General features: G+C 42.5%; 1 protein-coding gene across 4 annotated transcripts in view; it reads left to right on the top strand.

Annotated features, from left to right (window-relative positions):
- PDZD2 (PDZ domain containing 2) overlaps positions 1 to 24930 on the top strand; it is a 137689-nt gene that overhangs the window by 92358 nt on the left and 20401 nt on the right. For 3 of the 4 annotated variants that reach the window (XM_084225054.1, XM_084225057.1, XM_084225055.1), the window contains 12 exons: positions 6358 to 6469; positions 8389 to 8537; positions 9192 to 9311; positions 11811 to 11925; positions 13671 to 13744; positions 13901 to 14120; positions 15178 to 15295; positions 17772 to 17904; positions 20832 to 20913; positions 21857 to 21960; positions 22715 to 22880; positions 23935 to 24725. In XM_084225054.1, the coding sequence (XP_084081180.1) occupies positions 6358 to 6469; positions 8389 to 8537; positions 9192 to 9311; positions 11811 to 11925; positions 13671 to 13744; positions 13901 to 14120; positions 15178 to 15295; positions 17772 to 17904; positions 20832 to 20913; positions 21857 to 21960; positions 22715 to 22880; positions 23935 to 24725 (2184 nt within the window). Of the gene's footprint in view, positions 1 to 5708; positions 5818 to 6357; positions 6470 to 8388; positions 8538 to 9191; positions 9312 to 11810; positions 11926 to 13670; positions 13745 to 13900; positions 14121 to 15177; positions 15296 to 17771; positions 17905 to 20831; positions 20914 to 21856; positions 21961 to 22714; positions 22881 to 23934; positions 24726 to 24930 lie in introns of those variants that run through there. The other variant, XM_084225056.1, reaches the window with a different exon arrangement.

Raw genomic sequence — 24930 nt, 5'->3', positions numbered from 1 at the left:
AGAAATGCTGTCACAGCCATGCAGTTCACATACATTAGCAGAAGGATGATACACACTTGAGAATTTTTGAGTTAGTGTGAATGTCTCAGAACCACATCTGCAAATTTTTGACCGTGTGCACTGTCCAATCTTGATTTGAATCAGGTAAAAATAATTTTGAGATGTGCTGTGCAGCATCCATAATGTATGAGGTTTCAGATCCTCGAAGATGCAGGTATGAAAGACACTTCATCCATGTATGAAAGATAATTCTTACATATTCCATATCTTCTTGTATACTTAGGTATACAAGAATGGTATAAAATGCCAGTTTGGAGCTGAAATCCAAAGCTCCCACCAGTGGTGTCATGGGAACACTCTCTGCAGCTGTTGGTTGGCGTCGGCATTAAGAAGGTCTTGTTTCATTCTCAGGAGACCTGTTTATTTTGAGTGATTATTGCATATTTTGTCCTTTTCTGGGAATTAAAAGATAGTCATAAAAAAAAAGAAAAAAGAAAAAGAAAGAAAAAAGGTAAGCAATTTATTGTTTGTTATGATGTAAAGGCTCCAGATTTGTGGTGAGCCATGAACTGAGCATGTATTAAGCAAAATAATGGAGTAGCTGAAGCAGCTTTCACACTGCTTGAGTTCCATGTTTGTCATACACTCATGGAATCCCTTAGGTCTCTGCTGTTTACTAAGACTGGTCTTCTGGGATCTCTGTGCAGCACATAGAGACATCTCGTGGGCAGTGACTAAACTGCATGGAAAGCATGTGTCCTGCTTTTTTTATGTTTTGGGGGGGGAAAGGCATAAAAAAGAGAACAGCAGGGATCTGTTTGTGTGCATTTGATTTCCTTTAGCTCAAAAGCTGTTTCTAGTGGAAAATCATAATGTACTGCAGAAGAAGAGTAGTCTTGTCCAAAAAGGATTGGGAACTGTTTTGCTGGGAGCATCTTACTGTTTCCAAGGCATGTGTTGTCTGTGATATGTGTTTCTTGGAAAACGTAGCTGCCTTAGCCCTTTCCTGCTTTTCTTCATATTTAAAAGGATATTTTTTTGAAATTTTTTCTCTTTGAAACAGTATGAATAATTTTAGTGACTCTTTGGATATCTGAAAATGGAGTGTGCTTTGCTTAGCTGCAGCTCTGACCAGAGAGTCATTGGAGCCAGCACAGCTGGGACCCTGCTTCATCAAGAACCTGCCAGCATCCTCTGAATAGTGGTCAACACATGGTGGCTCCTGGTGTCAAACACATTCAAGAAGGTTTTGGAGAGTCTTGTAAAAAAAATAACATTACCAAAGATGAGAATAGCTCAGCTCTGCCACAGTGCATTTCCAGTCTGTTTACAGAGCGGGCATAGGCAAATATTGCTGCTGTCTTTGTGCTGGTGAATGCCAGGTTTTGTTTCTTGTGCGGGTTTGTGTATGACTCTGTATGTACTCCACTCTTGTATATTTACTCTCTAACTACTCTTGTGTATCTACGCAGTAGATTTTGAGAAGAGACACAAAAATAACTGTTGGGGGTTTGTGCCTACTGAAGTGAATAGTAATTCCCTGTCTAGCAACTACTGCATTGTACTGAAGGCTTAGGGTCGCTTTTGAGTGTAGGCATTTAGTAAAGTGGTAGACAGCACTTTAAAAGCTTTTGTTTTGTTTATTTGGCATTTCCACCTATTCAGAAAGCTGGGCAGCTCCAGTTCTTGACTGTTTATCTGATTTCCTGATCTCTTGCTGCACATGAACCAAGAGTTTTCCAACACTTTCTTTAAAATTAAGTAAAGGAGGGCTTGGGTTCCCGTTCCCTTTGGCTTGGCAGGAGGAAGTATGGGCTGCTCCTCATGTTACCAGCATGTGTATTTCCCAGGTGAGCTTCTGGGAAAGGTGGTGGAGGCTTTGTCTTACCAGTGCTGCCAAACACAGCTCTATTTTGAGCCCTCCGGAGGCCTCCCTGGTAAATGTGCATTGCTCCTGTCTTCCTTGTCAGCTTTGCCCCAGGGGAGCAACCAGGGCACTGGTTTTTATAGAGGTGCCAGTTCAAGACCCTGAATTAGTGCTGACCTGAAGGTGATGTTTCTTCTCTTTTCCTCCATCCCTGGCTCCAAGTAGTTCTCTGCTTTTGTGTCATGAAAGAGAGGAGCAACAATGCAAGTGGTGTTTGGAAGAGGGGAGTCCTCTAGCTTGTACTAAAAATTGCTATATCTGGATTTAATTTGGACTTCTTGTGAGCCCTGTGGTGCAGTTTAGGAAGCTCCCTGAGCTTTGGGATGTACTGTGTTTTGGAAAAATGTCCCTGGGTGCTGCAGCCCCTGATGAGCCTCTTTCTAGGAGGCTCATGAGCCTCCTTCTAGGATCTGTGCAGATTTGTACATGCCCTAAAACAGAGCAGTAAGGCATGGAAAACTCAGCACTGTCCAAGATAAGAACATCCATGTCCTCTGCATCACTTGCAATGTTAATTCTCGTAAATTATAGTGCTGCAGTTTGTAATTTATCTGTGAGATGGATTTAATTAAAACGAAAAAGAGCTAATTTAAGAGTGAAGGTATTTTACTTTCAGTGCCAGGCAAAAGGGGCATGTGGAGTTCCCTGCCTAGCGGATACATTTAAGGCTTAAAGCATGCTGTGCCCCATAAAGCAATAAGTAATTGCACAAATAACTGAAACAGCTAGAATTATACCAGATTGTGGGAAAAAAAAAAACTTGAAAAAATTTTTAAAGGTTAAAGGCTTTAAGGCATCAGCTTGTCTCAAGGGAAGAAAGACTTTGTGCAGGGAACAGGTGAAGGTTTGCATTGGGTGTTTGGGGCATAGCTCTGAAGAGTCTGTGCTGGCTCTTGGTGGAGGCCTTGAGTTCCTCCTGGCTGCCCCACAGACAGTGGTGCTGGGGCAATTAATGGTTAATTTTGGGGTAGTGCTGCTTGAGGGAAAGTTGTCATGGCCGAAGACCAGGACAGAGTGTGAATGGGACCAGAGAATATGTGGGATTTTCCCACTGAGCTTGTGCTGGTGCACAGCCATTCCTCTTTCATGTGGCTGTTCTGAAGAAGGGCAGTAGTCTTGCTGGTGGACTTGCTTTGCCAGTGCAGGTAGGACAGAATTTGTCATGCTGCAGACTTCTCAGCCTGGCTCTCACTGCTTCATTCCCAAGCCACCAGGATAAACTGGTCTGCATGCTGCTAGCACTCCTCAGCAGAGCCAGCCGGGCTGTGCCGTGGGGGAATTGGGTGGGCTCGCTGATGGGGGAAGGCAGCAGCTGAGGAGCTCTGCAAGGGCAGCAGAAAAGCAGTTTGCTTATTAAATTGTATCAACCTCTGTATGCCGTCTTGTTTTTGTAGATCGGCAAGGGATTGCCAAGCTGTTTGTGGTTAAACAGTGCAGACTGTCATAATCCTGCTCCTCATCTCGCCTAATTAAGAGCCTGGTCACGCTGGAGCTTTGCCGAGGCGAGGACTCCGAGGGCAGTTGTTCGTTCTGGTGCAGTGCCAGGACCGCGTGTCCCTGATAGTGCCGTTTCCTTCGAAATCAATTGAGATGTCACCGTCACTTGATCCCAGAGCTACTTAATGAACTGGCAAAATGGGCTCTATTTTTAGATCTCCCTTTAAACTACTGTGCGTGTTAAAGCTCCCCTTGTCCTTAACACTGGGACAGCATTGGGAGGGATTTATTGGTTTAGTTTAATAAGAGACCTACAGGACTGAAGTAATAAGCTTCATTTCCATGAAAGTGAGGAAAATTAAAATGGCATGGATAAATCTGGGCAGCCACCTCCAGACAGTAAAGCGATATGTTCATGGCCAGAAGGATAAGGTAGAGCTGGGTTTTTATTCTTGTCTAGGTTATGAGAGAGCCAAAGATTACAGACGTGGGCCTTTGGGGAGTTCTTGCAAGCTTTGTAGATCAGATTTCTGGGTGTTTTCTGAACAGGATAAAACTCCTGGTGGTTTATTAGACAAGCTCAACAACTTAAAGAATATCTACTTCATTGCAAATGTTAGTGACTTCGCCTATGTGTTTATAATTAGTGTCAGAAAAATACTACTACCCCAAACACAGATAATTTAAATATTTTTAATGACACAGATAATTTACATGTTTTTGCTTCCTAATTGTAGTCTGAAGCCTAGTTGGATAAACTATAATTTCAGGAATCTGTTGAGAATGTCTTGAGGCTTTCCCTAGCATTGGTGTTTGCAGACATGTGACCGTCTGTGGATCATACATGGCGTTTGGGGGTGTGCTATCTGTAGGCTCACAGGCTCCAGGATTGCCATGAGGGGAAGGTAGCTTCGGGTGCACAGTTTTAATACAAGTGGAAATTGTGTCTTGTTTTTCTTCCCACCCCACTAGATGAAAATGTATGTGGTTATGAAATGCACTGGTGCTTTTCTCCTGTGGCACAGTCAAAATAATAATCAGCAAAAACCCCAGCATATCAGCAAGAAACCAAACTCAAGCTCCATGTAGTAGAGGCATAACATGTACTGAATAGGTCACCCTTGAGCCTGAGCTCAGGGTGGAAATGGGCCCTGGCAGAGATGATTTCAGCATCTCTTTGTATAATACTACAAACTAAGTAATTTTTTCTCCCTTCCTCTGAGTTGGAGGAAGTGGTCCAGCTTTGGGCTGGGAGCTGTGTGGTCTTACCAGGTACAGCTGCCCATATCCATGCAGACTGCGAAAAACAAACAGCTTACAGCTGCAGACTTGATCTGTGTTGTGCTCAGCTCCAGAAAAGTCAGATTGGACCCATCCCCATCTGTTGGATGCCCAAAGCACACCAGCAAAACTGGCTGCTTCAGGGAGACATTCATCTTGTTTTTCTTCATCTCTGTACTTCACATATTTTCCCAGCACAAAGTTAGCCCTGGCCCTGTGCAGCAATTGATTTGTACACCTGTAAGACCACCCTGTGATTTTTGCGTCTGTGCAAATAATTTCTACCCTTCTGCAGGGAAGGGACCCTCACTTCATAAAGAGTGTTCCCTCTTGTATGGCAAATTTCAGGGTATCTTTGTGAGATCCATGAGGTCCTGTCTGATTTCCATGTGCTCCTGCTCTCTTCTGGGAATCTCAGAAGTCTCTTGGAAGGAGAGCTTGGGATACTTTGGCTGTGACCTAATTGCTGATGGTTTGGGTATCTTAGGTGGGGTTTTCAAGATGATGTCTTACATGTCTTCTGGAATCAGGCCCTTTTCAGGGAGACCAAATCACAAGTGCTGGTTTTTTTTCAGGCTGATGAATGAGTCAGATGGTTCTAAGTTTACATGGAGCTGTGAGCTGCAAAGCATTTGATGCTGGAAGTGGACTCTAAAGTAGTTGCTGCAGTGCCTTGAAAGATCAGCAACTACTTGCTAGGATGTACATACTGTGTGTAAATTAAGTGTAGCTGTTCATGTTGAAGGGGAAGGAATAAAAAGCAGTTCCCATTCCAGCTTCCTGTTTCTGCCAGTTTTATGTTTTCCTGAAGTTTCTACTGTTCAAACTAAAATCACGAAGTCTAGACTTTGCACAAAAGATAAACTTTGGCTTTGTTGGCATGGGTGTTAGAGGGGCTGGGGGATGGGGAGGCAGGTTGTGGGAAAGACTGACGTTTTTAAGATTCAATAGCAGAAGCAGAAATTATTTTTACAGGAAAGCGTTTGGCTACTTGGGTGGGGTTTTTTTAAAACTGACTTCCAGCAGTTCACCAGCACCTTCCAAAATGCAGGGGCTGGGCAGAGCCTGCCCATTGGCAGCTTTGCTTGTCCCTGAGCACAGGAGAGCAGGAGGCAGAGGACATGTGGCCGTGCTGCTTACCTTGTTACTTGGCGTCCGGGCAAACACAGTCGGTAAAGAGACTCCTCCTGTCCTGGTGCACTTACTCAGGGTCAAGGGGTTGTGGTTCCACCTGTAAACTTTAATTGCTCATTTCCAGGCTTTTAAAGTGCTTAGCTGTAATAACTTTCTGTTAAATAAGCTTTTCATCATCAGACTTTGCTTTGGTGCTCAGCAGACACTAACAGTAAAATAATGCTTTTCAAAAGTAGTTTTCTCTGTAAAGATGTGATGTCTCTGGAAGCCTGCAGAGCAGCACAAATGGGAATAAAAGCTAGAATTTTGTTCAAATACATGCAGAAGCAACAGAGCAAGGTGCCATGGAGTGCACGGATGCATTCTGGAGGCATTAGTGTGGTGTCTTGCAGAGGAGGCATGACCGTAATGTCCAAAGGCATTACGAAAAATTACTTATAGAAAATTCTTAATACAATGACATGTTTTAGAAACAAAGATGACGTGCAATGAAATTTTCTGTTCCATAATGACAACGAGAAAAATGTCATCAACATCTCAGGTTTACAAGAACTTCTTTTTTTAAAAAATTTTTTTAGGTGATGGAAACTGAGAAGTCTCAAGATCCAGCTTGTGCAGAAGTGTCCAAAGGAAACAATCAGAGTTCAACTCTGGCAAGTGGCATACTGAAATACAGAAGTCGATCTCAAGGTAAAGCTGGACTGATAGAAGATAGCAATTGTAGATTTTTTTCTTGTAGTGTATTTATTTTAACTTTCTAAAAGTGAGATAGGATTTCTTTGAAATCATATTAGTTTATTTTGGAAGGAAAGTCCTATCTGTAGGATAGTTCCATTCAGCCTCCTGAGCTGAGCTATTGTAGGAACTGAAATATTATGCAAATTTTAGAAGTGTCTTGTTTGTTTGTTTATTTTTATTTTTTGGTTTTTTTTTTTACTGTTTGGATTTTCTGTGTATTTCATTGTGCTCTCATCAAAATGCTAATTACAGTGATTAATCCTCAGATTTTCTGTTGCTTTGTCCTGAAGTCTTAACAGTAACCTGTGTGCAGAGCTTGATCATGTTCTCAACCCTAATGCTTTCTGAGGCTCCCTCCCTCCTGTGTTCACCCTAATTTCCAATTACTAAGGTATTTTTAGGATACTGCAGAGGGCTTCTATGCCTGTCATCCCTGAGGCTGTGAGTTGGTAGTCACTGGGGATCCAGACCCTGTTGCCATGAGTGCTGATGCCCTTGGACTGTGGGTGAGCCTGGAGCATCCCCCAGCCTGGACTGCAGCATGAGAAAGGAAGGTGCATTTGGAGATGGGCAGAAAACACAGAATTATAACTCTTCTCCTGAACAGAGGGAGAACTGATGGGAAAGGGTTAGTTGTAGGTGCCAGGGAATGAAAGAATGCCAGGATGCTGGTCCTGCCAAGATTGCTATCCTGTCTGTGTGCAGCAGCAGCAGCCTGTGTGCCAGGGGAAGGGGAGTTGAAAAGCAGAGATTCCAATTTCAGATCCCAAAGCAGGGAGCAGGTTTAAATTGCGCTCTGGGCAGTGGGTACAAATTCTACCTATGATGTGTCAGCAGAATTGCTTTCATGCTGAGTGAAAAAAAGCAGCTGCCCCAGCTCTGTGCTCTATCCCTCCCTGGCACTGGCAGTGATGCTCACACAGCCTCCAGGCAGGAAGGAGGTGGCAGAAAATGTGTTTGGGGCTCTCCTGGGCAAATTTTCATGCATCTCCCTCAGACCATGTCTCCCAGTTCCTGGGGTACAGGCAGTGACGATGAAGGGAAATCAGAGCTGTTGCTCTCTGTGGCAGCTCCAACATAAGGCTGGTTTAAAGTAATCTGAAATCCTCATCATGAGATCCAGCTTGTGCAAATTTGGCTTACGTCTTGGGTTTTCATCTGTAAAATAGGAGTTAATGTCCCTTCCCTGTGTGGTGTGGAAATGACAAGGATAAATGTGCAGGACCTGCTGTGACTGGGGATTCTGCAGGGACCTTGGAGAAAATGAGAATTGGAGGAGCCCTGTTGCGAGGAGTAGGATACTCTGTGGCTAATTACAGGATGTCCTTCAAGACAAATAATTCTGTTTCTTACATGAACTCTGCACTCCTCTCTTTAAGACAAACCTACAGAAAAAACCTAGAATTGTTGCCAAAAGGAAAGAAAATAGCATTTTTTTTGGCACATTTTTACTTTTTCCATTCCAGAAAAAATTCCCTCAAAGTGACATGACACCTCCAGAAATGAATACTGCTGCAGTGTCAGGTCTTTTAATTTTAAATACATGAAGCCTGAGAGCTTAGTGCACTGGCAAGTGCCATTGGGTGTGAACAGATGAATTTCTTTCCTGTCCCTGAGCTACTGACTCAATTATCTTCTGCTTTTCGTTAATACCACGAGTTCAGTATCAATGAAAGATTGCAGAAAACAGCAGGAAAAGTTCTTGGTTGAGTGTGTTCAAAACTGGTTTCCAGTTGCCTGGCTGGGAAGTGCGTAGTATTGTTTTAAGGCACTTTAATTTGGGATTTGCAGGAGGTGGTTATTGCCTGCTGGTGAGGGAGGCTAAAGCAGCTCTCAGATGTTGCAGGATGTGTTACTGTGGTTTTTCTTAGGTGCTGGATCCCGCTTGGAGTCTGTGGGAGAAGACGATGAGCTGACGGTGGAAAATGGTGAATCAAATTACGAAATAGCAGTGAAATATTCCCGGGGTGGAAGAAAGCACTCTCTGCCCCAGCAGCTGGAGTCAGCAGGAGCCAGACAGGTGAGTGGGAAGGCAGAGCTGCCTGTGAGCACCTCATGGTGCACATTCTTGTGGCATCTGCCTGAAGCTCATAGAAGTGGGTGAGGGTCATGAAACAGGATCACATAGGTATGTTATGGAACTGAAACCAGGCCTGGACATCAAACTGGAATGTGCTCGCCACCTCTGGAGAACTTCTTTGAGTGTTGTGAAGGAGAGTGCTGCTTGCTTGTGGACACAAGGTCCTAAGGCTGTTCACCTTAGGAGTTTCAGTTCTAGAGATCTGAGGACTTAAAAAAATAATTCAAAAAAATCCCTAATGCTTTTTATTTTAATTATTTTAAAATGTAGGCCTTTTCCTTCTCCTTTCCTTCTCTTTTTTTTTTTTTTAGCAAAGAAGGACTTGATTATATCATGAGGTTATCTTTAATCCTTTTAATTTAAATTGTGACTGATACATTTCAAAATGATTCTACTGTGCAAAATGTGGGAAAATTGCTGTGGCGAGATTCACTTAGATTGTAGTGAGCTGGGGTTTCATCCCTTGAACATTTCTCTAAATATATCTCTAAGATACTGCATCTCTCTTCTCTGACACATGCAATTTTCCCAGTATGACATCTGCAGTATCTTTGCCAAGCAATCAGAGCAATTATCCTTGTTTGTTGATGTTAGGACTACCATATCGTGAAGAAATCCACCCGTTCCTTCAGTGCTGCCCAGGTGGAATCTCCATGGAGACTGACCCAGCCGTCCATCATTTCCAACATTGTCCTGATGAAAGGGCAAGGCAAGGTGAGGATTTCTGCATGTTTCTCACATGTAGCAAGAGCTGGCATTTTAGAGGTGTCCTCTGTACTTCCAGCTGCTCTCAATAGTGCTAATGATAAACAAATCCCATTTCCAAACATAAATGCCAAAGTTACACCTGCAAAATACAGGGGATGTGATGTTCATGTCATCCACTTGACACAGGGTGGCTTTCATTTTGGTTTGGTGCATCTCGCCTTTACTGAGATATCAAATATTTATAATGGATCTCTAAATATGTATGTTTATGCAAAGTCAGTGCAGCTACAGAACAATACCTGTTCACATGTATATTTATGGACAAGCATATTTTCCCTCTGTGGAATCTGGATGCGTTTTTTAAAAAAATTAATTACTGCAAATTAAGCATTAAACCTGAAGATAGGTTGCTGGCTGATTGCTTCTGTGAGAGCACTGAATTCCATGGGTCAAAGAGTCATCTTCTCTCCCTCAATAATGTGTTTACACACTTGCTAGATGCCAGCTGGCTGAATGCTAAGAAAAAATAGATAAGCATTAACCTAGGTATACATTGTTTTCCCTAATCAAATCCATGCTAGTATTGGAGCTGTCATTTAAATATGCTAAAAATATGCATGTCCTTTTGTGAAATAGTCTTCAAAGTCATCAGATGGATTTGTTTTGGAGTAAGAAGATTTGTTTTGACTTTCAAGCTCAAATGCAAAACTAATTCCTTGTTGTGGTTTATGTTAGAAAAAGAGTTAGAAATAGTTACTTCTGTGGGTTGACTGGCTCACAGTTGCTTTGACTTCCCTTGGTTTAGGAGCCATGAGTCTTTTATGGTGAGCAAAAATTTCTTTATTTTTATGTACTTATTTTTTTACTCTGTTTTTCTCATGAAATTAGGTTATTTCTCCCATGCATAAGCCACCCTCTGCTGCCTTTCTGCATTTAGCTCCAAGGTTTTAGGAAGCAGCTGGGAGAATGCAGACCCTAGAGATTGTGAACCACCTAAAGCAGCTGCCATTTTGTGTGCGTTCCACCCACCTCATGGGCAATTTCCTCTTTTAGGGATTGCACCTTGTACAATTTGTGCAGTAGTGCTCAGTTTGTTATCCCTGTGCAGACACCTGGGACTTGAAATATTTCCCTGCAGAGTTGCGGTGTTGGTGGCGGGGAGCCAAGGCTTTGCCTTTAGGTTTGCATCCAGATCTGCAAGGGGTGGTTTCCCACTGTGGAGTGGCAGCACTTGTCTGGGAAGGCGGGCTAGTGTAGGAACTGCTGTACTTTGCAGACATATTTCTCCCAAACCTCCCATAGAGCCGTGGGGAAACCTCCTGTGTCCAGGAGTGCCAGGAGCCTCCTCCCTTCTGTAGGTTGATTTGCAGTTGATAATTGCACAGGGTTGAGCAGTTACTGGAGTTATTTTGTTCTGCACAAGGAAGCTAAGTTGCTGCCTGTTCAGAAATCAGTAACGTCTTACCAAGTTATTGAACTTGGTAAGTTACTAGACTTGTGGTGGCCTGCTGTGTGTCCATGTAGTGAAACAAAAGAGCTGATTGTTGTGTTGGATTGTAGAGCCAGTGTTTGCCCTGGCAGAATCCCTCAGCTGGAGAGCGCTGCCCAAGGCAATAATAATGTCCATGGCTTCAGATCACTAAAGCACAACAGTTCCCCACATCCTTTGTCCACCTGGTCAGTGACTTTTCCCTTTATTCTGCAAAATACATGAACAGCAGTGACTAGAGGGGAAATACAGGAAAAGGTTGTGGACCAAGGAAGTGATTTGTCTGGGAAATAACTCAGCAGAAGGGGGAGAGGTTCATTCTGCTGTGTTCATCAAGTCTCAGGTCAGCTTTGCAAGATGGTCCCATAGCCTGCTGGGGTAGTGCAGGGGTAACAGCTAATGGATGGAGCCCTGGGGAATCTATTGATCTAGATTTATTTAAATACAACGTGATATATGTCTCCAGAATAATTAAAAATGTACATGTGAGTGGTAGCCCCCACATGCCATTCTCCTTTCAGCTACATTCCTGACATTGCAGCACTGACCTTATGTCATGTTCTGAAGCTTTTCTTCTTCCTGAGGAAATGTAGGATATGTGACATAAGAGAAACCGATAGTTAATCCTGGATATAGATCTTGGGTAGGAATTGACTGTTAATTCAGAATGAAATGTGTTACTGTTTTTAAAATGGGAAATCTGTTGACCCCATGTTTTGAAAAAACACAAAATATTTTCAGAGTTTTTGCTATATCAGCTTAGGGTGCCTGCTGCTATATTTTGGGCTGATGAGTGTGTTGATAATGGAGTGAAAGTAAATGAGGAAATGGAATGAGAGAGTAAGTTGGCGAAAAAATTCATCAGAAGATTTTAGCTTTTCATCTTTCCCTTGTCTTGTACATTACTGGCGGTCTTTCTCACACAGATGATAGCAGAGTAAGGTGCCAGCTGTGTGACTTCTCCTCTCTTTTCTGTAGGAAAAGAGAAAATCTCTTCAAATCTCTTCTTTCTGTAGGGTCTTGGATTCAGCATTGTGGGAGGTCAGGATTCTGCTCGTGGACGCATGGGTATTTTTGTGAAGACTATATTCCCAAATGGAGCAGCGGCTGCTGATGGAAGGCTTAAAGAAGGTATGGTAGAGAGAATTCAACTTCACATAAACAACCACAGCAGGATATTATTTCAGTCCAGGAGGAAAATTCAAGTACAGCTATGTTTAGGCACCTGGCCAGCAGCAAGAGGCTATGGAAAATGTAAAATGCCCTGTTTGTTCATCCTGTGGAAGATCATTCATGGCAATTAACCTGACTGTATTTCATATTGAGAAGGGGGAACTACAGGATAGTGGTGACTGCTTTGTTTTCCCCTTTCTCTTTCATGAACTTTCCCAAACAGCAAGCTGCAATTCTCCAGTTGGAGAGGGTCAGTGACAGCAGGAAATATAGATAGCCAACAACATCTGGATTAAATATGCTGGACTAAGAAGGCATTATATATGGGGACATGTCTGGGAGAGGTTCTTTTGAGCCCTTTTACTCTTGAAGCCTCCTGGTATAATTTTGACAGGACAAGAAAGGACAAGAATCCCAACCACACACACACCAAAAAAAAAAAGAAAAAAAAAAAAGGATGGGATTGGCAGAAAAATCACTCTGGTTAGAGAAGGAAATATAGCCAGATTTTATTACTGCTTTTCCAATCTTGGTGTCTGTGCTGAATGCATCGCCTGCTCTGTGTGTGCTGCACCATGGTCTGACTGCTGTGACACAGCATTCTGACAGTCAAACAGATTCTTTAGTGTTGAAAACACAAAGTGACCATGAGTTCAGAGTGGTGGTTTACAACCCTTCTGCAGGGGTTGTGTTACTTTGCTTCCACGGAAAGCTGCTCCTGTGTTACTTCTCTCAAGCTGCTCCTGTGTTAGTTCTCTCCTCATGTCATCATTCCTCTCTTTCTGTCTTATCACACTTGTTGTATTTGAGGCTGCTTTTGGTGCCAACTCTCACACTTGCTGCCAGAGGGAAGCTTGCATCCCTGCATCATAGGTTGTGCACTTGCCGTGGGAAGCCAATAAGTAGCAGCTGTCCCATAAACCCAGCAATCATTTGCAGGCTATTCATAGCTTGAAAATTCTTCTTTTTTTTTCTTTACTGAAGCTAGGAAGGGAGAGGACGGGTAGCCTTAGCTGACAATATTGCCCCATGTCATTTTGCGTAGACACTAGTAAAATTGCATGAAGTGGAACTGGATCATGCTGACCCTCTTTTTAATAAAATGAAGGTAGATAGCTCAGCTGGGTGTAAGTAGTAAGACCCAGAGCCCAGAAGCTGGTAGAAATCTGACAGGACATGTTCCTTGAGGTGAAAAAGACATTTGTTGTCACAGCGTGTGGGCTACTACATGCTTCTCTGTCCACAGGCATTTAGGAAGGGAACACATTTGCTTTCTGCATGTGGATGCAAGGTTCGTTTTCTCAAACAGGCTTTGAACTGATGTGCTGTAGTGTTTCACTTCGTTCCTCATTTCTCCTGTTACTTCTTACAAAAGAAAGGCTGTTTTATAGTACCTTTGGACTTCATGTCATAATAATTTTCAGACTTTAGTTAAAATCCACAGCATTTAGAGCTTGTTTGTGGGAATGGGAATGCCAAGTTCAGAATCTCTGCTGGAGAACAGTTTTTACTTTGGTAGTCCATCACTAGTAACTTATAGAGACATTAGTACAAGTGAAAATAAATTGAGAACAATAAAAGGCTTTTTATTGGATAGTTAACTGAAATCCTTATAGTAGTGGATCACCTCATGTTCAGGAAGGATGTTTTAAATCTTTTTAGTCTTTACATTGCTGACCTCATTTTTTGTGTCTATTTACCAGGGGATGAAATCCTGGAAGTTAATGGAGAGTCTCTGCAAGGACTGACCCATCAGGAGGCCATCCAGAGGTTTAAGGTAATATGGATGTAGCACAGAAGAGATTCACGCTCCTCTTCACTCATTGCCATCTCTTACCCTCAGTTTGATACTCCTGCACTGCCACGAGTTACCGTGTGCAGGTTTGGTGACAAATGTTGGTGACCTCACGGTGGTTCTGTGCTGTCTCTGCAGCAACTCAAGAAGGGTGTGGTGACGCTGACGGTGCGCACGCGGCTGCGCAGCCCCAGCCTCACGCCCTGCGTGACCCCCACCCTGCTGAGCCGCTCCAGCTCCCCCAGCGCCAGCAGCAGCGTGCCTGTCCCTGGCCTCGAGGAGCCCGAGGGCTCCTCCTCCAGCCGCAAAGGACCTGGCCCCAAGGACAGGATCGTCATGGATGTGACACTCAATAAAGGTGAGGGTCCATCGAAACGGTCTGGGAGAACAAATCTGCTTCTTAGGGGAGTTTTCGGGAAGAGGTTAGAGATTCTTATGCCTGGTGCACCCAAGGATTCCCATTTGACATGGAACCACAGGATGAGGGGGAAAAGTACCCTCTAATGCAAAAACTTCTGTAGAGTTCCCCTTTCTGCATTTTGCTTTTCCAGAATCAGAAGCCTCTTATGGGGTAGCAGTCAGTGTCCATGCTGCTGAAAGAAGGAGGCTGTGTGATACCAGGCAAAATGTAAATCCGCCTTGTCGCAGCCCAAGAAGCTGTGCCCTTCTCTTAAAGGTCATCTCCAGGGAAGGCAAAACTGCACAGTGTTGAAAAGTTCCCCGATAACCTGTTTGAACTCCTCCGTGAGGGTTGCTCTCGTTAATAATTGCTCATTATAAACTTAAAGCATATGTTATATATGGTAGACGAATATGTCTATTTTTAAGACTTATATTATAGTGATTTTAAAGGCTGGATTCAAAATTTTGAGAGAGAATGAAAGATGTCCAGTGATCTCTACAACAAGGATGTTGTTACCTGAAGGAAAGGTGAAAGTGACAGAGGTGAAAGTGGATAGAGGTGACCATTGAACCTGAGATAACGCTTCACCTTCCTTTGTGCTTCTTTGCTGAGGAATGCCATACAGATATTTAACAAAAGAGAGCAATGCAATTGGCAGCATCTTCTGCGCTCATGTTTTCTGCAGTAATTTTAAGCGACATCTTGATTGGATTGCTGCCTCTCCTCCTTTGTGCCTTGGACCAGATCAGACCTTGTGCGACATTTCCAGGAGGTTCCCACGGTGCACAGAGTATTTTCTGAGATACATCAATCTCAGAAAACAGTCAGGATCAGCTATTTTCAATCCTGATTTCCACTTGTTGGTCTTAGCTTCCTGACTGACTGCACCTAAGGCCAGCCCTGAAACAATGACACCAGTCCTGAACTCAGATGGGATGTGGGAACACAAACAATTGTGTGTCCTTTGTGATTACAATCTGCCACATTTCTTTGTACTTCTTGTTTCTCACAGAGCCGGGGGTCGGGCTCGGCATTGGTGCCTGTTGTCTCACGCTGGAAAACAGTTCACCTGGGATATACATTCACAGCCTGGCCCCAGGATCAGTGGCTAAAATGGATGGCAGATTAAGGTTGGTTAAAGCAGAAACATGCTGGAGTGGTTTTACAATAAAATCGATTGAGATTTTATTTTCACCAAATATTTTCATATTTGGTTGATGTAGCAGGGAGGAAATTTATACTTAAGAGTTCACCAAAAAGAAAACATTTAAGTTAAGACATTCCAAAGTAGTATTTAATGCCCAGGAAACATTATTCTTTGTTCTGGAAACAGCATGATCATTTCTGTCTGGGTTGTTTGGTTGTTTTTGTTTTTTTTTTTTTTTTTTTAAATTCTCTATACAGAAAGCTGAGCCTAATAGCACCCTTTGAAAAAGGGGAGCAGCAAGAAGTGCAGCCTCGTGTTTTTTGTGAGAGCTACAGCTAGAGACTCCAGACTGGGAGGAAATGTGCAGAGCTCTGCTAAAAGCTCAGCCACCTGAAACTTTCCTAAAAAGAGCTGGGATAAATGTTCCTGCAGCTGCCTGTGCCCATGGCTTAGGGCCTTTCTCTCAGTCTGGTAGGATTGCTGCAGGCTGACCAGCAGCACTCTCTCATGGAGCTGGGATGTGTTTAAGAAGCAATCATTCCCAGGGTTCCCTTGGGCCTTACATTGGATTAAGTAACAGAAACTTACTTGCTTTTCCTCTTGTGGAGGCTTCATTTTTGAAAACCATTGGAGGAAACCTTGCCGCTTTCTCTATTCCTCCATAAATGTTGGTGGGTGCTGGGAGCATGGCTCCAGAGGGAGACTGTGCTGAAGAGGTGCTGGGGTTGTGTGATCTTCTTTGAGTGTGTGGTGTGAGCACTGGTGCAGAGAGGCTGAGCAAATGCCTTGCTATCACATGGCTAGAGAGTGCCTTCTGTTTCCTGGCTCACCAGGAAAACTGTGATAGAAATTTGATTTCTTGGAATAAGGGAAGAAGATAATTTTATGGTGGCATTGCTGCCAAAACCCTTGAAAGTTCCTACAATATAGAAATATCTACAGGAGACAGCATTTAATGATAATTTGCTTTCTTGTAGGCCCCTTTGGAAAAGATTGCAGTGCTGGTTATGTCTGTATGTAACAGCTGCATTGTTTATTAGGTTTATGTGATTGATTATATCCAGGCATGCTTCCCAGATTTTTAGCTTGCTTCTTTGAGACGTTGCTTCTGTTGCCCCATCAGCGATTTATGGCTTCATAGGCCAAGACTTACAGGGTGGTTTTGATTTTTGGAAAACATTGTTAATCAAATGTTGGCTTTGCAATGCCAGGGGAGGTTTGAATCCAGCTCTTCTGTATTTGAGCTCCCTCTCTCAGTCATGTGGCTGTGTAAGTGACTTCTTTTGTATAAGTCTAAAGGATAGGCAGAGCAGTGAGATGATTGCACAACTGATAAGTCACCCTTTACTTTTCTGAGCCTATACCAGAAGGGCAGGTTACTGAATTGCAATTGTTACTTTGCCTTTGGTGTGTGTACTCATAGTGTCACACACCACTTGTCATTGTCACAAGTAGCCCAACACAAGCCGGCAGTAGCAGATTCATTGAGAGGGTCTCTTCAAAGCAAATGTTTCAGGAATTATGGAGAATTCTTTAATGATATCCCTAGTTGATGATATTTTCTTTTGAATAGTTCCAGATGTCTGAGCACCATAAGCAAGAGTTACAAAACTGAGAAAACAGAACTAAACAGTTATAGAATCATAAAATGGTTTGGGTTGGAAGAGATTTTTAAGATCATCTTGTTTCAAATCCCCTGCCATGGGCAGGGAATCTTCCATTAGGTCAGGTTACTCAAAGCTCCATCCATCCTGGTCTCAAACACTTCCAGAGCTTCTCTGGGCAACCTGTTCCAGTGCCTCACCACCCTGACAGTAAAAAAAAAAATAAAATTTCTTCCTAACACCTGATCTAATCCTGCCCTCTTTCAGTTTGAAGCCATACTCCCTTGTTGTGTCACTACATGCCCTTTCAAATCACACAGTGTATTTTTCTTTCAGGAGAGTTTTGTTTTGTTTTGTTTTGTTTTTCCTTTTTAATGGATTCTCCGTGATAATTTTTAACAAATACAGGCTTACCAGGCTCAATCTTTTCCTGGAGTAATTTCATAAACTCATATCTAAATAATAAATTTCTTATCAGTGTTTCTGCTAAGTAATTCAGTATGGTGTGAAGGAACAGCCCATCTGGATCCTATTTCTCCTCTTCTGTGCTCACTAAATATCTGAATGCAGAATTGGAACTGAAGCTAGCTTTCACCCTGGTCCAAATGCAGAGAGTTTTCTTGGTTGATTCAATAGGGATTCTTGCACTGACAGTAAATACAGAAAAGATCTCTGAACCTCCGTTTGGTCTCAAGAGGACGTAAACCATTCACATCACTGGTAGCAGCACCTTCTTTGAAGTCACGTCTTTTCCATAACACTTATGTCTTTGAAAAATCTTGGCCATCAGTTGAAAGCACAGTTTTTTTTACATGGAAGGTGGTTGTGATTAGGTGACTCTGTGTCTCTGTGCAGCCGGGGTGACCAGATTCTGGAGGCGGATTCTGTGAGCCTGCGTCATGCAGCATTAAGCGAAGCCTACGCAATCCTCAGTGAGTGTGGACCCGGCCCAGTCAGCCTAATCATTAGTCGTCATCCTAACCCAAAGGTGAGCAGAAAATGAGTGAGTGTACCTGGATTGTTTTCATCTGGCATTGTAATTTGAGTCTTGCTGTCGGAAAAGCAGAAAACGAAGAAAATACAAAATGCACGTATTGTGCAAGATGTCAGGATTGTAATGATGCTTCCCGGTTTTGTAAGTCATAGCAATGTTGGACTGTGCCTGATGCTTTTCACTTAGTCACCCACTGATCAATTGCATTTTCCTGGAACTGCTTGAATGAAGTGTTTCCATCTTTCTTGGTACTTGGATGAACTAGCAACGCAAATACAGCACAAGACCTCTTCCTCCTAAAAGTTATTTTGCAGTTACTTTGTCTTTGAGTAGAATATAATTTAGGGCCAGGAATATATGTATCAACAGCTTGAATTGATCAACTGTAATAAAGTAAAATCTATCCAAAGATCAAAGTTTTCCTTCAGGAATTAAAACATGAGAATATGGAGCACACTGCTACTGAATCTGTGCAAGGTCAGTTTGGAAATAAGGCTGTATTTACAAAGTAAGTGTTCTCAAGCATTTTTTAAAAATTGATGATAGAAGATGAAAGCCTATTAGCCAAGCTATAGGGAATAACAGCTTCTTTTATTTCAGTATTTCAAAGAATTTCATGAGTGTACAAAACCTTCCTTTTTAAACAGGAATGAAGCTGTAAAAATATTTGCATTAGTGGGTCCAGAAAGCTTTGACTTTTGAACTCGTAACTACAAATGGACGCCTTAATAAAGCCATATCTAGGAGAACTCAGGTTTCTTATTTTGTAATTATTAGTGTATTTTCTGCTAAATCAAATATACAGTCAACAAGCAGGGGCCTGCTTGCCAGAGTTTATTATCTTTGTTGTAAGGCCTTGTGCTGCTATAAAGAAAGGGCTCTGGTTCTATTAAAGGTAAGGCATGGCAAGGGTAAGAATTGGGCTTATAGCCTAAGATAACAGTGTTTTTGGTGAGTCTGTGTGCTGCGCTGAACCAAAACAATAGTTCAATGTGATTGCATTATTAAGGCTTTTTGGATTGTCTGTAAGAAGCATGAAATTAAAATGCTGTGCTGTATAGCGTGCCCTTTCTCATCTGTCCCTCTTCTTGCTGTGGTGGGGTCTTGAAAGCTGATGAGTGACCTAACCTGATGTTGCTGAAAGGATGAACTGAGTTAAGCTAATTGCTTGGTGTTACTCAGTAACAGAGGGAAACTATTAAGTGGCTCCTATTACAGTTTTCCATAAGTGATATTTAAGATGACAACAAATCCTTTGCCAAGAAATGTATGAAAAGCTAAAAGTTGAGCTGGAGAGACCCTAAAGCATTTTTCCAGTACTGAATCCATAATCCTGGCAGTACTGAATCCATAATCTCTCATAGCTGGATCTCTGGAGGAGTGTCCATATAGGAACCCATATTTGTTGTTATGTTACTGTCACCCATTTTCTGAAAGCACTGGGGGATCGATAAATAAGTGCGAGTTTTTTTGGTTTTTGGTTTTTTGGTTGTTTTTGTTGTTGTTGTTTGTTTTGGTTTTTGGTTGGTTTTTTGTTGTTGTTTTTTGGCTTTTTGGGGGGTTTTTTGGGGGGTTTTTTTGTTTTTTGGCAGTTTTTTGGTTTTTTTTATATATACCCCAGCATGCAGATTGGAGTTGGGAATTAACTTGTTCCTTTCCATTTTGAACTGCCTGAGCATAAAGGATGCTAAACATCAAAGCTGGTGGAGTTTGCAGAAGCATGGATTTTTGGTTAACTTGAAAAATGTACTGCAGTGTGCCTGGGACTTGTTTTAATTCTTGGGATATGTTTTACCCAAAGGTTTGTGTTATGGCCATGGATCACAGTCTAAGGATCTGGTCCATGTTCTGCAGGAACTCCCTGTGCCCCAGAAACCCAGGGACTTTTGGTTTGCTGTAAGGTCATGACACAGGCTGGAAACAGAGATGTGTTTTTACAAAGATTCATGTTGTTTCGAACATTTTTATACCTAATTTCTTATTTTATAGCACAAAAGATCCACAGTACATTTTGCTGCTGAGTATGTTTGCTTTGGTGTTTTCATGTACTTCCAAAAGAAATACCACAAAATTTTCTTTCTGCTTGTTATTGTGACTGAATATGGCATTTATGCTGTGTTTAAACTGCTGAGTTTGCTTCAGAATCTCTCAATCTTCATGGTTCAGGAAGACTCAAGTTTGTAGTCTCTATTTATGCTGAATTTTGATTCATGTAAAGCAATGTGCATAGAAAGTATTTTTGACAGAATTAATTTGCTTTCTATTCCTAAATATATATTCCTGCATACTAGTTGTTCCTGTATAAAATCATATGTTTTCCAGTAATAAGAATTAAATGTATGGCAGTAATTATGGGCTAAATTAGCAAATATGGTAAACCAGTATTTATTCTTAAACCAGAGGAACATTAGTTTCCAATTACTGATTTAGGTTTTCTTTTTAAAGGCAAGGAGAAAAGAAAATTAAAAAGACAGCTAATATTATGGGAAGTCTGGTATTCTTCCGGTGGGTTAAGTGTAGAATAGCTTCTGATGTATGCTTGCACAAAGCAGTCTTTGTTTATTTTAAAGTCACATATTCTCAACAAATCAATATACAGCTTTTAATTGAGTTAAAACTGGGCTCTAATAGCTTCATTTGATTTCTTTACGTCTGAGACTGTTTTATTTGTTTATATTGTGTGTCACTTGGATGCAGTCTTCTTGTAGCTGGCAGGCTTCTGCTTTCTGGTTTTTGCAAGAAAGTGGCATTGAGAGAGTCTGAGTCAGGGGACAAGGGCTTAGGAGCACTCAACTATGTCTTCTTTATTGCATCTTTAAAAATATTGGCTTATATGAAATGGATCATGCACTTGTGATAAGTGGTAAGACTCTTGTAATTTCTTGTACCCTGTTTGAGCTTTGTCTTCCACCCCACTTCAGGTTTCAGAGCAGGAGATGGATGAAGCAATCGCACGTACTACTCACCGAGAGAGCAAGGACTCCAGCTCCTCTCACGTCACAGGTAGCAACATGTTCTCTTCTCTAGTGCCTGTTCTCTCACAGATGCAGGAGCATGTAAGGGCGTGCTCTGAAGTCCCCCAGCATTAATATTTTGAGAGCCCTCAGGACAGCAGAACAGTGTAGGGAGTATCATCACTCTGTCCATTGCAGAAATTCTAGCACAAACATCCAGTTCAGATGGATCAGGTCTGCAGCTTATGTAACTTGCTTTTGTTCACTGGCTACCATGACCTGAAAGTAGGGCTGCCAAGAGGTGGTGGTTCTGAACTATTTTCACAATGTTCCAGCAGGGAAAGAGCAGGAGGGATCTACTCCATCTATGTATGCTTGCCCTTAATGGCAAAAAAACCCCAAAAAGTATTGTGACCATTTGAAAAAGTCCAGGTGTTGCATACTAGACTATGTGTTTTAACACCATTTTGATCTTTAAAGTCATGTCAAAATATGTACTCTGGCATCTCTGTGATGTGTTTGAACTCCAGCATTTCCCAAAGTCTGGCAGATGAAAGCAAACTTTTGGCAATGGCAGAGTGACCAGTAAGGTGATGTTCAGACAGAAATGTTAGATTTGTTATGATCCCCTTTTTCTGTGCGTTAGCCAAAAATTGCTTTGAAGTTGACCTTGCCAGTGGCTGCTGATTTGTCTTCTGAGGATGCCCCTGGTCAGCAGCCTGCTCTAACAGATGGGGAAGACCATGTCCTGCTCCTCTCTTGTTGATAGCACTCGCCTGGGCCTGGCTGGTGTAGCATGTCTCAGTGGTAGCATTCCATCTGATCTGAGGGAGAGCTTGTGAAATGCTGAATAAATCTCACTTTAGAAGCAATTCAGATACTAAATAAGTGGGATTAAATGCAGCCACCAGCTCAGGAGATGAATGAGAAGCCTGCTTAATTATATGGATCACAACTTTTATTTTGGCATCTAACTAAACTGTGTTTAACAGGAGCTGTGCAAAAAAGTCCATCTCCTAGTGTGAAGGCGAAACAAGGAGAGACCTCATCTCCCCTCAGTTGGACTATGAAACGCTTCTTGGAGCCAGCAAGCCGGGTAAAAGGATTAGATTCAATAAAAATAGAGCCTGCTTCAAACTGAGCTTTTACTGAAGCTCTTACTTGGTCAAGGGGTTCAAAACCAAACCTGCCTGCTCCTTCCCTGTCACATGAGCTCCATAAAAGGGTTTGTTTCTCATATCACGCATTTAAATTGTGAAGAGAACAAGCTTCTCTTTGTCTGTGTGACTGTAGCCTTTGGGAGTGATGTGCCGAGCATGGCAGAGGAGGATATGGGGTCCCAGCTCCTGCCACCTCCAAGGCACCTTTGCTCTGTGGGACACCGACAAAGTTAGCAGGAAGGACCTGAGCCTGTGGACAGAAGGCTGAGACTAAGTGCCTTTATATAGCCATTGCAGTGGAAGAGTCTGTTTTTCCTGGTAAAGCCAAGGAAGCCATTGACACTGTGTCTGGAGGTAAAATTCTTCCCTTCTCTCAGTGTAGAACGAAGAGAACTGCAAAAGTCAATAGTTTCATCCCTTGTTTCTGCACTGAACCACACCTGTAAAGCAGTGGGATTTGGAATCCTTTTTTATTTATTGTATTGGCTAAAAATGTGTTGGTGTGCAGTTTCAGACATCCAATTTCAACAGTTTGGCTCTCAGTATACTGACAAGTCCTTTGTTTTAAAGATAGGGTTTAAACTTACTTTATTGACACAGCAATACAAGTGGTCTGTGTGGGACTCACATGCGGGCAGGGGCTTAATGCATCAAGGACAGCTGGTCACCAGAGTCACTTCTCTTCAGCAGGGATCTGTCAGCTCTGAGGCAGAGCTTTCCCAGTACTTCTCCCATGATGGTTCGAGCCATCTCCCCTTCTCTGATGCTGTCCCTGCCTCGTGTGATGAGGAGCAGCTCCGTCAGAAGAACCGGAACAGTTGGCTGGATGATGGCTCTCTTCTCCCTGGCAGCCTGAGTAAGTGATGCAAATGTGTCTGGTCATTGGGCTAGTGGGGCAGAGTCACTGAGTGCTGGGTCCCTGTACAGGGGAGCTGTGGTGGTCTCTGTGCTGCGAAGAAATGCCTGTTCCCATGATATTTTGTTCAAAACACTGTTCTGATAATGTGAAAATGACTTTGATTGGTTTGGATTAAACTAGATTGACAGCACTGCAGAGTTTGGGGGTTTTTTTTCAAATGACTGATCATCTTATTTATTACATTTATGGACTGTTCATAGCTATCTCAGAAACTTTGAGAGGGTCAATATATGTATAAAAACAAACAAATGTGCAATTTTACATCAGATATTTTGCATGTGTATCTTTCTCCCCATAATAACTCACTGAAGGAACCTTGTGTGTCCTTACTGATGTGAAGCTGATCACAAACTCAAAGGATGTATTTGTTCTCCCTTTCCTGTGATTTTCAAATAATTTCTTTGTCTCATCCTATTTGCTATGGAAATAATTTAATGTTTAAAATAATTTTTACATTTTTAAGTAGCCACCAAAAAAAGCAAAACAAAATAACTTCCCACAGAGTGAGATGCAGTTCTTTCTAAGGCGAATGTGGGAAGGGTTCTTGGTAATTTGAACTTGATTGTTGTGTGCTTCAGTCTCTGTTCAAGAAAGCAATTTTTACTCTCTGTGAGTAAATGCAGGAGTCCTGCGCCTAGATTTAAGAAAATTGTGAAAGAAAATCTGTTGTTTAAACTAAAATACACATTTGAATTTGCATCCCTTTCTTCTTTGAGTCATAGTCATAATTTAGAAATAAACTGCAAATAGAACTAGACATGCTAAGGAACTGATTTTGGGAATTACCCATAAATTGTAGTGCTATCTGCAGTCCTCTTGATGTTTACTGTAGTTAGAGGGAGGACATGAAAAGCCTGCTTTTTGCTTTGTGAAGAAGAGTTAAGCTTCCTTTGTAAACAGACCCACATGTATTCTGCTGTAATGAAATGCGTGGTGTTAAAAATCATCTGTAAGTGCAGTTAAATAACAACTTTTTTTTTTTTTTTCCTAGCTGCTAGAGATGCAGGAGTGACAAAATCAAATGGTTTGGCTTCTCCAGCTAGTGGGAGGTCATCTGGCCATCACAACAAGCACGTGGAGCCTGTCCGACCTGGTATCCTCAGCGACAGCCCCAAATCTGCCCGCAGCCCCTTTCACCGACAGAGGCGGGTTGTTTTCTATGATGGTGACGCCAGTGATGACGATGAAAGTTCCCACTTGCACAGAAGCCAGAGGGCCAAGAGCCAGGAGGATGCTGGCATTGTCATTACAACGTCATCTGTAGAAATCGATGATGAGAGCCAGGACAGTGAGTCATCGAGATACAGTGGCATGGAGACATCTTCCCCTGTCTTCAGCAACTCTGTGGAGTCTGCAGATAGCACATTGGAGCAAGCTGAATCTCCTTTTTTCCCCATCATAGCATTTGATTACTCAAGTGTGCCTGAAGTTCGTCTTGGCAGCCTGAGCTTGAGGGAGCTCCGGGAAGCACAGCTTGAATCCAAGAGATCTCCAAAACTTGAGCACAGAGCAGTCACCAGAGTGAAAAGCATGATGAGCACTGAGTGCCGAAGCCTTCAGAGACACAGGACAGAGGAGCATGGCTCTTACAACAAGCCTGTTGCCAGGATGCTCCCTCACAGCAAGAAGTGTGAAGCACCTGATGTGGTCGGGCAGGGCCAGGTTGAAGTCGTCACTCTGGTTCGCAATGAGCACGAGTCATTCGGCCTGGATTTGGAAATCCAAGCCATGCCCTTAAAGGTTGTCGTCACAGGGATGCGGCCAGGGGGACCAGCAGAAATGGTAATTTGTAATTTGAGTGCCTTATATTGATTTGCTTTCCCATTGTGGGGCTGATTGTTATTATTTTCATGGTTATTATTAACCAAGTAGTCTGTTGAGAGTAAGCACAACTGAGGTGTTTGTCCTTGCTGGGCAAAATGTCTCACCCCATGTTGTTCTGGAGCTGCTGCTAAATAAATTGTTTCTGATTCAAAGGTGCACTCAG

This window comes from Fringilla coelebs (genome assembly GCF_963513975.1).
Source record: "Fringilla coelebs genome assembly, chromosome: Z".
In the NCBI taxonomy this organism is placed as follows: Eukaryota; Metazoa; Chordata; class Aves; order Passeriformes; family Fringillidae; genus Fringilla; species Fringilla coelebs.
Note: the sequence above shows the minus strand (reverse complement) of the source record. Positions and strands in the feature narration are given on the sequence as shown.